The following is a 12490-nucleotide window of genomic DNA, read 5'->3' as shown; positions in this document are numbered from 1 at the left end:
GTTAACACATGAGTTAAACTGATTAGAGTGAAACATGAAACTACCTGTAAAACAGTGTGGCTGGATCAAGTATTTTACAGTCAAGAGGGTACAGGAGAAAAAGCCTTCATCTCCCCTGTCAGGGTCACTATCAGACTCAGGAATAAAACAAAGAGGGTAACAGACAAACAGTCAACTTCTGTAGATATATTGCATGTTGAATTTGCATTCCAATATTACACTTTATATACATCACAGAAGACTGAAATAATGTATAACAAAACTGTTTGACACTGATATCTGATATTTAAAAAAAGAATCATGTTTTTAATTGTGAAAGTGCTTATCTTGAGCTGGATCCTGCCAGAACAGGGTCAGCACATCTGTTTTCTCCCGGAACCTATCTGTATCCGATACCTCATGTCATGTATAAATTCTAATAAAAGAGATCAAAGCTCATTCGAGTTGCCTCTTCGTTAATTATTCTTTCCCCCTTAAAAACACAGTGTGAAAAAGTAGATTTTCAGCCTGGTCCTGATATTCTAAGAGTTGGGCCGACCTGGGCTTATGGTTTGCGTAACACTGTAACCTACAGCATGTTTGAGACCAACGCCTGGCGTTGGCTGTGTGAGGAGAGCGCATGTGTCTCTCACAGAACTAGAATGATAATCACTTTATATGATCTCTCTCCCTTTCTCTGCTCTGATAGACATGAGACTGCTGTAGGCTACCAAAATATTTGATCAACTTCCAAATATTAGTGTACAAAGTAAAAGAAGAGTAAGATAGGCTTTTGGCACCAGTGCATTCGCTATCACCAGCGTGAGAGCTGCTCATCATTGGGTGGGTCAGTGAAACTGGAAAGCATTTTAAGGACTATAGTTTCCTTATCATATTGTAGCCAATATGTCTCCACACACCTAGGCCTAGGCTATTGATGTATTCAAAACAAGGTCATTTTTATTGATCTCAGATTCTCAGTTTGTTGGTGTCAAAGTAGCCTGTCATTTTGATCATTTGTGCGGTATGAAAAAATATTCTGCCAAAGCCTCCAGTCATGTAAAATTACGTAGAATTGCATAAAATGCGTTTATAAAAATACATTTTTCCCAGAACCTAGGCTACTAAAAAATGTTCCCCATGTGTGCAACTTTTGTAAGTGCCTCTATGCTGCTCAATGCCTTACACAAATGCGACGATATACAGTGTATATGCATGGCTTTATTTCTCATGCGTTTTGGGACCTCAGAGCTCCCGAGTTCAACCACCTCTACACGCTCACTTTTTGTTCTGGCACCTCCGGATTTTACAAGTCTCTACAGGATCGGTCTCAACCTCGGGACACTGAGCTAACGTGCAGCTAATGTGATTAGTATGAGGTTCTAAGTAACAAGAACATTTCCCAGGACATAGACATATCTGATATGGACAGAAAGCTTACATTTGTGTTAATCTAACTGCACTGTCCAATTTACAGCAACTATTGCAGTGAAAGAATACCAAGCTATTGTTTGATGAGAGTGCACAGTTATGAACTTGAAAATGTACCAATAAACCAATTTGGCACATTTGGGCAGACTTGATCCAAAATTCTGAACAGAAATTCAATGGTTCATTGGATCAGTCTAAAACTGTGCACGTACACTGCTGCCATCTAGTGGCCAAAATCTAAATGGTGCCTAAACTGGAATAATACATTGTGGCCTTTCTCTTGCATTTCAAAGATGATGGGGGGGAAAAGAATATGCATCTTTTTTTCTTTGTATTATCTTTTACCAAATCTAATGTGTTATATTATCCTACATTAATTTTACATTTCCGCAAACTTCCAAGGGTTTCCTTTCAAATGGTATCAATAATTTGCATATCCTTGCTTCAGGTCCTGAGCCACAGGCAGTTAGATTTGGGTATGTCATTTTAGACCAAAATACTTAATTAAGAGGTTTTTAAGCACTGAAAATATTAATAACATTCCACCATGAGGACTCCAGAAGGAGATTTGGTAATTTTACTGCAGGAAAGGGCAATGTTTTCTGCCGTTCGTTGTAACAAAACATCAAGTCTATTGTTTAACACAAAACAAAAATTGTGTTGTGTACAAGGGGCATAATAACGCTTTTGATGTGCATCCGGTATGAGCAAAGATGGTTGACTGCAAGAAACCCCTTTTGTGTTGTCCCTTAAAATAGGAATCTAGCTTTTCTGTATTTAGTGGGTCACTGGAAAAGACCCAAAAGCTTTAGATGGGTCCCATTGATACGTTTGGGATCCAAGGGTGTGGAGAGTTTCAGGTCATTACTATTACTGAATCCCCACAGACTGGCAGCGTTGTGCTGAGCACAACAGCTTTCCTGTGGCTCCAACACAACAACGGTAATGGATCTGCAACTAGACTCGAGGGGACCACTTCGTCGACACACATCCACTTAAGAGGAAGCAATGCTCTCAACATTCTGCGTGTGTGGGTGGGTGAGGTTCCCTGGCAATCACGTCATAGGAACTTTAGCTGTGTGTATTATACAGGCCTCGATTTTATTAATGTTATGTGATGTGCATGCGTGTGTGTGTACATACAGTAACATGGTAGAGTGGTATCACACAAATTAGATTACACAGTGAATCCCCTATTCACAAAGTGGTTCCTGGCAGAGGATTCATTTTTCCATATCCCCAAGAACCAAAACATCAACAACAACTCAACAAACAGGCACACGGCCAGGCCCGCTCATTGGGCAGGATTAGGCATCCGCCTATGGCGGCAGATTGATGAGGGCGGCATTTTCTGAGCTAAACTGACCAAGATGCACCTCCAACAACAACACATAAAACCTCACATTATCCGGACCCAAAACAATGGAAATTTCTTTCAACCTGTAGCATTTGGGCTTTTTAGGTGAACATTGATACCGTCCTGTGATAAGCAGTGCCCACTTTGTCAAAGGCAGCGCCGCAAAATACTTTGGTTTTAGAAGTGGGGGGGACAAAATTATAATTATTGTAATGTTTTTATCCAGTCGGATTAACACTCCAAACAGCCTATCCGACCGCTCTGAGGCATCCACATGGTCCTGAAGCACACCGTTGCCTAGTTTTGTATCACATTCCAATGATAAAACTGTGGGGAACAAAAATGCAATTTCAGAATGTGGGGGAGACACAGTAAAGTTGCACCCCTGTGTAGCAGATATAGGATATGGTAGAAAGAGCACGTTGCCTTTTCTGTAGCCTACAGGCTGGTGATCAAATATATGACAATTTAATGACAAGGACACTTTTTTACATCATGCAGGTTTCTTCAATCAAATAGCCTAACCTAAGACACTTTTTATATCATGCAGGTTTCTCCGATCACACAGCATAAACTATTTTTTTTTTACTGTCATGTTAACAAACAACATCCTAAAAATACGTATTTTCAACATCCGGAAAATAAGTATTTTCAACATCCGGAAAATAAGTATTTTCAACTTTCAATAGAACCGAAAATAAACCTTATTTCAACGTCAGGAAAATATGTATTTTTCAACTTCCGGAAAATATGCCTTTTCAATGTCCTGGAAAATGTGTATTTTAAACGTATGGAAAATACATATTTTCACCTTTCATTCAGACCTAAATTGAAACTAACTTCTATGTCTGGAAAATACACATGTTAGATGTCTTTTCAATGTGATTTTGCTTACTGGCACTATTCTAGTTTTGGGGGATGGCATTTTTTGGTCTTGCCTAGGGCACAGAACAGCAAGGACCGGCCCTGCAAACAGGGGTGGCATATCTCATGAAACAAATACATTGCCTTAGCCAGCGAAAAATAGCAGAAATCACAGATTTCCCACTCTTGAAAAACCACTATGACAACAAAGTTGTTTTATTCAACATAACTTACTGCACCATACTGCTTAATGAGAAACAAAGGCATTCAAAGTTAGACAGTAGACCCACACAAATGCTGTGCTTTTTACAATTTAGAATTTTTTCAGTTGTGCTTGAAAGAAATGAGCCCTGTAGGGTTTGTGGGCAAAAGGATAAGGCCAAAATAGCACTCAAGGGCATAACTGACTGTGATAACATGGGGATTCACAAAGAGTTTGCATTAGTTTAGCTTTGTCTTTTGTTATTACTCTCTCCTGGGAGAAGTGGTGCAAAGCATGGTATATGTAGGGCATACTAGTCCCCTACATCGTTATATGAAAAAATGGTTATATATCAGATAAACACTGCATTCAGACTTCAGAATCCCTGCATCTCGTCATCGCTAATCAACCAATCATGTCAGTCTTTGTTTGGAGGTTTCCTGTCAGAGCCTCAGGAGCTCATTGTGGCGATGGGGATGACGATGACAAGGACTATGGTAACGGCTGTGAAGATGAGCGCCCCCAGCTTGCAGGCTTTGGCTCTGCGCTGGTCAGCCTCTTTGCGCCTCAATAGTGTGTCGTAACCTGGCGTGTAGATGTCCTCCATCCAAAACTCCAGATTATTGGGGTTTAGAGACTCCTGGGCCTACAAGACAAAACATAAGGCCGCCACCACTCTATCATGCCAGATGTTAGACAGTCAGATAGATAGCTGTTCGAGTTTCTTTCTTAAAAGTCTTTTTCACTGGGAGTTCCATTTGGATCCCAGTGAATATACATTTTCTGAATATATGTTTTCTAAAGATTCAATGACTAATCCTGGTTTATATCATTTTAGGAGAAAGCTCTGTGAAACTTTACCGAATGCTTTTTGATGCAGACCCTGACTGAATAACATCTGTTTTCAGTCTGTTGAATAAACAGCATATTAATACATTTAAGCTTATAATAAGACATTTTAAGTGCTCATAATAACAACAAAATATTTCCTCTTGGTAAGCAGGGGTCTCAAACCTGGGGCCGATGGGCCAGATATGGCCGGCAAGTTGATTAAATGTGGTCTGTGGTTTAATTAAAGGAAAGTGTTACCAAAAGGCCAATAAGGTCCTAATGTACCTGCAGTTCCAGAGGGGACATTCTGGCCTCTCTGTCCTCCACGGTCCAGACCGGGGCTCCTCCTCTCCCCCCAGCCAATCTGGGGTCACAGGGCAGCCCAGAGGACAACCCAGGATTGGTCAACCCGCCACCCTTATGACGCAAGAGAGAGGAACTGAATACTGGCTCCACCAGGTGGGAGTGTTTTTGAAGGGGGAGCTTATGACTCTGGGCGGAGTTCTTTGATTGGTCCATCTGCATGGAGCAAACGTAAAGGCAGAAACAAAAGTGGTCATATTGGAATAAGCGTGATCAAACTGGATACACACAAGCAGACCTTCTCTTGCCTTCTTATCCTAAGTGGAAAATTACTGATTACAGTCTTAGAAAAAGTGCTATTTAGAACCTAAAAGAGTTCTTCAGCTGTCGCCATAGGATAACTATTTGAAGAACCCTTATTGATTCCAACTAGAACCCTTTTGGTTCCAGTTAAAACCCTTTTTGGCTCCATGTAGAACACTTTGAACAGAGGATTCTACATGGAACTCAAAAGGATTCTACTTGGAACCAAAAGGAGTTCTCTTATGGGGAAAGCTGAGCCCTTTTTTCGAAGAGTGTACGATGAAAGCCAGTCCTGCATTGAAAGTAAAAGAGCCATGGGTTATACTAATCGACTATGTATTCAACTGACTACCTCAACCGCAGTCTGACCAATAAGCTAGCTAATTGCATGTCTGACTCAAGTTCTGCTTTAGGTTTGAGTATTAGTCTTTCCCATCTCTGCCTAAAATCCCAAAATCCGTAGAGCTTACATTTCCTTATTTTGACACACACAGGTCCAAACTGGCCTTGTGAAACCCGACCAGTGTTATAAAGTACTACTTGAGTAGTTTTTGGGGGTATCTTTACTTTACTATTTATATTTTTGGCAACTTTTACTTTTACTCCACTATATTATAATATATGTACTTTTTACTCCATACATTTTCCCTGACACCCAAAAGTACTTGTTTCATATCGAATGCTCAAGCAGGACAACAATATAGTCCAATTCATACACCTATAAATATAATGCATTGTCACCCCTACCGCCTCTTATCTGGCGGGCTCACTAATACTGTGTTTGTAAATGATGTCTGAGTGTTGGAGTGTGCCCATTGCTATCAAAAAAACAAGAATTGTGCCATCTGGTTTGCTTAATATACAGAATTTTTGGTATAGCATTTATGTTAACTTTTTACTTTTTAAAGTCAATTTGAAACCATATACTTTTAGACTTTTACTGAAGTAGTATTTTACTGGGTGACTCACTTTTACTTGAGTAAAAATAGAGATCCCTTCATAGAAAAGGACTCAAGTATGACAATTGAGTACTTTTTCCACAACTGAACCCGACTGATCTTACAATAGCTCACATTCTGTATCACTTAATGTGAAATGAAACGTGAGAAGTAGCAGCCAGTCTCCTTTACCAGGCTCGGCCCAAACACCAACACACGAAAATACAGAGCAGATAACAGGTTAAACCCTGAGACTGCTTCACAGCCCACACAGTTAAACTCCCGACTTAACAAAATGATCACACTCAATAACACACACATACTCATTTACTCCCAACCGAATCCAAACATTTCGAAACAAATTGATGCATGCATACCAACACACACACACACTGACATACACTGTTTCACTGACTTAGGTCGTACATCACCTGTCGTTTTTTCCCGGGCTGGGCCTTCCCATCTTTACTTTTCGAGAACGACACCGTCCAATCCCGCGCAGACAAGTTGGAGACGACGCTCGGCCGTTTGGAGTCTACGCCATTTTTCTCCTCAGGCTTGGAGGAGGCCAGCCGAGAGAGCACCCCCTTCTTCCCCCCTTCGGTCTCGCTCAGACCTCCGTTTGTCTCTGTCTTCCCTTGGCTGCTACCCCACTGGTTGAAGTCCAGGCTGCCAAACGAATGCCCAGACACAGACAGGGGCTGGGGTTCCGAGGAGCCACCAGACCCAGGAGTGAGCGAATGGCTCAGGCTACCCAGGGAAGACCCACCACCGCTGGGCGGTCCCAGCCACCTACCTCCACTCCCTCCTCCTCCTCTAATGGCCTGCTCTTGTATCTTCTCATCCAGTCGCTGGAGGAAGGAAAGAACTTGGGAGATTTCGGCCTTGACCTCGGACAGCGACTCCAGGCGTCTCTCGATCTGGCCCATTCTCAGGAGGAGTTTACATACGCTGGCCTTGAGGCCGCCATCGTCGCTGCCATCCAGGGAGTGAAAGAGCTTCTGGAGCTGGCCCAGGCGGCCACGTCGTGCCTCTGGTGTGTCCTGGGCTGCCGAGGGGCCCACGTCGTGGGGGTGGAGGACCCCCGTGGAGCCGCACATGCTCATGTCATCCAGGAAGCGGAAGATGGCGCTGATGTCATCCTCGCCCATCATGTCGGGGTCATCCATCGAGGTCATGAAGGACAGGCGGTCGGCGTGCACTAGGCTCCGCAGGCGCCGGGGGTCCGGCATGGTGTCGGTCTGGGTGCCCCTGCTGTAGGCCGTCAACCCCCCTCCTCCAAGTGCGGGAATGGTGTTCCCCTCCCATCCCTTTGGAGGGGACAACCCACCACCAACGTTGTTTGTAGTGGGGCTAGGAGTGAGTCTAACCTGAAGAGAGCCCTCGGAGCCATCCAAACCCACCCCCGCTAAGCCCACCTCCCTGTCGTCCAGACTCAGGCTCTTGTCGGCCCACCCTGGCCTCTGGGCCCTGGGGGGTTGGAGGTGGAGGGAGGACCATTCTTGAATAGTATCCCCTGGGCCAAAGTATGTGGAGTCCTGGAGGTCCTCCAAGCTTTCATGCTTGGCCCGGCGCTCCGGCGAAGACCGACCAACAGTGGGGGAAGGATACGGGTTGGATAGCAGTTCAAAGCTGCGGTTGGAAAACAGTTCCTGCCTCCCTCTTCGTCCTACTCCTCCTCTTGGAGTCTGAGACTCAGTACTGATGGTCACCTGAGGAACCAGTTGCGACTGGTTGTGGAAGTTCTTCTTGAAGATATCTCTCTTCTTCATGCAGGAATGCCGCTCCGATCCCGGCTGTGATCCCGGCTCCGATCCCGGCTCCGATCCGGGATCTCTGGGTGCTGAGTCTCCGCTCAGGGAATCTTTGGAGGACTCGCTGTCCGTCTCCAGGGGGAGGTAGATGCTCTGCATGCCTGGGATGCTGCCGCTGCCAGCGAACAGTGGGGTGTTGTGGCGCCAGTCGAAAGACACAGCCCTGGCACGGCTCGGAGGGGATGAGGAGACAAGAGAGAGGGGATCAGGAGGGAGACTGGCGCGCTTGCGGAACGAGTAATTTGATTTGGGCCAGAGCAAGCTTGGGTCGATGGGGCCTGAGATGGTCTGAGAGTCTGAAAGTGTGCACACCCTATCACAACTGGAGAATCTCACTTCGTCAGTGATGGGCAAAGAGCTTTGCAAAGAGGGCTCTGGGGATTGGTCGATGTGAGGGGGGGACTTGGCTTTTATTGGCTGAGCAGCCTGGGCCTCATCGGGAGCCCCACCCGTCATTTGAATGAGGTTGAATATAGTGACGATGTCAGCTGCCACGCCTATCGGGGATGTCCCCAGTCCCTTGGGGGTGACCCTGTCTCTGAAGAGGGTGGCGGGGAAACATGGGTCACGGCAGGCTGCGGAGAACAGCAGGCTCCTAAGCTCTGTGAGGTGCTGCAGGTCGAAGCGGGTGCTGACCATTCGACACAGATCCTGGAAGGAGAGCCAGTGGCGCATAGCGGCCAGCTCCTCCAGAATACCCAGCAGGACCAGGGGGTACTCCTGTTGCAGGCTGGCCATGAGCCAATATCACCTTCATATCAACAATAAAATCAACAGGAGATGTGAGAACAATCAAAGTGGTTGGAAATAACTCCTAGGATAAATACCACTAATTTATTACCACTTGAATACCACTAAGCCAGAGTAAAACCTCTGGAGTTTAAAGTGTGTGCTAGCCTAAATAACATATTAGTAGAATATTATTTATCATATATCAAAATAACAAGAAATCACAATCTATAGCTAATTAATGAAGCATGCACCCTCTTGCAATTTTATTGAATTCAAACCAAAAATATGTGGACTCTGGTGTTTTACTTCAGTGATGTAAAAATATCTATCTCACCGAGAGTCACACTTTACAGCAAGTGACCTTAATTTGAGCCTTAAAATAACTGACCAGATGATATGACGAGGAAATGCTCCATAGCCTATCATATACTGTACACCGGTTAACTCGAAATGAACCAGAAAAGAAATCTAGGCTATATGAAAAGCCAAACTTAAATAGCAGCGTTTTAAAATACATCTTAAACAAATAAAATAGCACATATGACATACATTCATCTGATAATGTAGTAGTTTTTAAGCCATCTCAGAAGCACTAAAAGTTTAATAATTGGGAGAGCAGAATCAAACAGTCATGGAGTCAATCCAGTCGGTGTCAATTAATAATCCATCCCATGAGAACATGAAATCATCTTCACTTGTGCTTGTTGAAAAGGTTGAAAAGCCTTTAAAGTAGGCTAGCCTATTTAGAAACAATATTTTATCAACAGTCAGGATTTAAATAACAGTCACACAAAGTCAGAGACTTAGCTAGCCTACCTGTTATCTCTGGACAGAGAAGAGTTGAATTTCAACAGCAGCACCTCCGTTAGAAGAACAGCACTGGCTTTGAGAATCGCAAAACAACCTGAGTTATCATATTGTCTGCAGATTAATAAAAGGACGATATTCCTTTGGAAAGAAAGATCCAATCCACTGCACAGTTAATTCTCATCTGCCTGGATGAGCTCTGTTAAAATGGGTAGCTACAGACCAGGCTGAGAGTAGAAAATTAGAAACCAGGTCATCCTCTCACTCGTCCCTAAGTCCCCAAAGGAGCCTCAAAAAAGCATCCATTCAACTAAGTATAATCTCCCCGAATAGAATAGCTTGATGACACCTGAAATGTCAACACAAACTAGAGGCTACATGTAGGCTAATCATATTAATCATACACTAGCCTAAAATAAAGGTTGGCACAATATATCTCTGTGTGTGATGGAGTGTGGGAGTGTTTCTTTTAGGCTGTCAGATGACAAAAGTGTGTTTGAGTGTGTAAAGGAGAAAACAGATTAAAAATGTATGATTTCATAATTCAGACTCCTCAACAACATCTAGCTTGACAGTAAACCACAAGGCGTGGATGACCTGATCAGACACACACAGACACACCGGCCAGTTCTCCTGGATCTGTCATCATTAGCAAACATTAGCATCCATAAAGGCCAATACTTAAAACCCCATTAGACTGAGAGGAGAGGAAAGCTTTCAGCTTCTACATCTCTGTCAGTTTCACCTGTCAGCCATATAGGAATAAATCTATTATATACCGATTATGGAATCCCTTTCGAACCATAAAATAAGTAGATGGTATAGGAAAGAGCTTTTATATAAGATTTTATTCTACAGTACATTAATTATGATGCATTTGCCTAGAAATAACATGATAGTAGCAGGTAATTTCTGGCAATTGCTTGTACAATGTTTGAAAACAATTATAATATACTGTGTAATTACCTTAATAGTTAACAACCATCTCTTCATCAAACTGTGTAATTACCTTAATAGTTAATTATCGTCTCTTCATCATACTGTGTAATTTCCTTAATAGTTAATAATCGTCTTTCATCACACTGTGTAATTAACTTAATATTTAATCATCCTCTCCTCATCATACTGTGTAATTCATTTAATAGATAATAATCCTCTCTTCATCATACTGTGAAATTAACTTAATAGTTAATAATCCTCTCTTCATCTCTTTGGGACACAAGGCCACAATGAGCTCCGTCCAACAGATCTCTCTCCAACAGATATCTTACCATGGTGCTATTGAGTAATTTCATATATAGATACTGGGTAATAATGTTGCAACACCCTCAATAGTAAAGAACTATAAACTATCTCTAACCACTGCTACAAGGTATTGTAATGGGTGACTTTAATTTACAGTTCTCTTACCATTGAGTTTTCTAGTAGGTTTACATGTAGATACTCCGGTCAGGTCAGCCACCAACTGCTTTATTAGACATCAGTCCGAGTGAGTTAAACCTTGTGAGCTAACATGGCAATTCATCTACCAGAATCAGCTAAGCGCCTTTACAGTTTGCCCAGATTTCCTTGCAAGGATGGTGTGGTGGTGCATAGCGGGCAATACAGAGTTAGAGGTAGAAAAATGTGCCACTCCACAAAATCTCTCTCTATCTCGATTTCTCTCAGAACCAGGAAGTCCCCCTAGTATGTGACCCAAATGCAGGAATGGGGGGACAGGAAGAGGGGGATGTTGACATGATGGCTGTTGACATGACAACTTTAGATGAAATGCAGGCTGAGGACTTTGGAGATTCTTCTGGGGTGGTTGAGGCTCATTTACAGTGGGCGTGGAGTCCCGGGTAGTGAGAGAGCAGGGTTTGGAATACATGTTTCCCAGTTTCAAATACACTAGGGTAAGCAGCTTTCTGATGGACTTTCAGTCTTTTCTGATTAAATGCTATCACTAATGGGGCCTCTGTAGTGGGTGGAAGAAGTGGGGCCTGACAGGGTAATTTTGTGTTCAGAGTCTGCCACTCTCCTGGTTGTACTGAGCGAATGGAAGTCTAGGGCACATCCAAATATTTGTTAATCGAGCTACTGATGGCACTTTATGGGGTGGGGCAGAAAGGGTGTGTAAGGTATGTTTTCTGTGAGTCCCAGCCCATGTAGGGGTTAGGGGGAAATGAAGCAGCAGATAAGGAAGCTAAGGCAGCTCTGAAGAGGGAGAAGGTAGATGTGGTGGTCCCGTTAGGGAGGATGGAATGTAGGCGCATCATAGCAGAGGGAATGACTCAGAAGTGGCAACGTGAGTGGGAGAGTAAGGAGAACGGAGGATTGTTTTTCTCTATCCAGAACTCTGTGAGGAAGGTCAGTAGGTACCTGGGGAGAGAAAGGAGATCTGAGGATTGTTTTTCTCTATCCAGAACTCTGTGAGGAAGGTCAGTAGGTACCTGGGGGAGAGAAAGGAGAACGGAGGATTGTTTTTCTCTATCCAGAACTCTATGAGGAAGATCAGTAGGTACCTGGGGGAGAGAAAGGAGAACGGAGGATTGTTTTCTCTATCCAGAACTCTGTGAGGAAGGTCAGTAGGTACCTGGGGAGAGAAAGGAGAACGGAGGATTGTTTTTCTCTATCCAGAACTCTGTGAGGAAGGTCAGTAGGTACCTGGGGAGAGAAAGGAGATCTGAGGATTGTTTTTCTCTATCCAGAACTCTGTGAGGAAGGTCAGTAGGTACCTGGGGGAGAGAAAGGAGAACGGAGGATTGTTTTTCTCTATCCAGAACTCTGTGAGGAAGGTCAGTAGGTACCTGGGGAGAGAAAGGAGAACGGAGGATTTTTTTCCTCTATCCAGAACTCTGTGAGGAAGGTCAGTAGGAACCTGGGGAGAGAAAGGAGATCAGAGGATTGTTTTTCTCTATCCATAACTCTATGAGGAAGGTCAGTAGGA

The 12490-nt window shown here is 43.6% G+C and overlaps 1 protein-coding gene across 1 annotated transcript; it reads right to left on the bottom strand.

The window, feature by feature from the left end:
• Positions 1-3337: 3337 nt before the first annotated feature.
• On the bottom strand, positions 3338-12020 carry LOC118400554 (major intrinsically disordered Notch2-binding receptor 1-like). Its single transcript, XM_035797525.2, has 4 exons — positions 9571-12020; positions 6640-8773; positions 4950-5183; positions 3338-4479 (listed from the first exon to the last, which is right to left on the bottom strand). The coding sequence occupies exons 2-4, from the start codon at positions 8758-8760 to the stop codon at positions 4285-4287; spliced, it is 2550 nt and encodes an 849-aa protein (XP_035653418.1). The 5' UTR covers positions 8761-8773; positions 9571-12020; the 3' UTR covers positions 3338-4284.
• Between the last annotated feature and the right edge of the window lie 470 nt (positions 12021-12490).

The sequence above is a fragment of the Oncorhynchus keta genome, chromosome 21, assembly GCF_023373465.1.
Source record: "Oncorhynchus keta strain PuntledgeMale-10-30-2019 chromosome 21, Oket_V2, whole genome shotgun sequence".
Lineage (NCBI taxonomy): Eukaryota > Metazoa > Chordata > Actinopteri > Salmoniformes > Salmonidae > Oncorhynchus > Oncorhynchus keta.
Note: the sequence above shows the minus strand (reverse complement) of the source record. Positions and strands in the feature narration are given on the sequence as shown.

Bases quoted from the DNA above. Each gene is read 5' to 3' on its own strand.
- LOC118400554 (XM_035797525.2), bottom strand. From the start codon at position 8,760: ATGGCCAGCCTGCAACAGGAGTACCCCCTGGTCCTGCTGGGTATTCTG. The intron at 5,184-6,639 runs GTGATGTACGAC...TGCTCCATGCAG, and splicing joins AGCCCGGGAAAAAACGACAG to ATGGACCAATCAAAGAACTC. The intron at 4,480-4,949 runs GTACATTAGGAC...TTTGTCTTGTAG, and splicing joins TGTCCCCTCTGGAACTGCAG to GCCCAGGAGTCTCTAAACCC.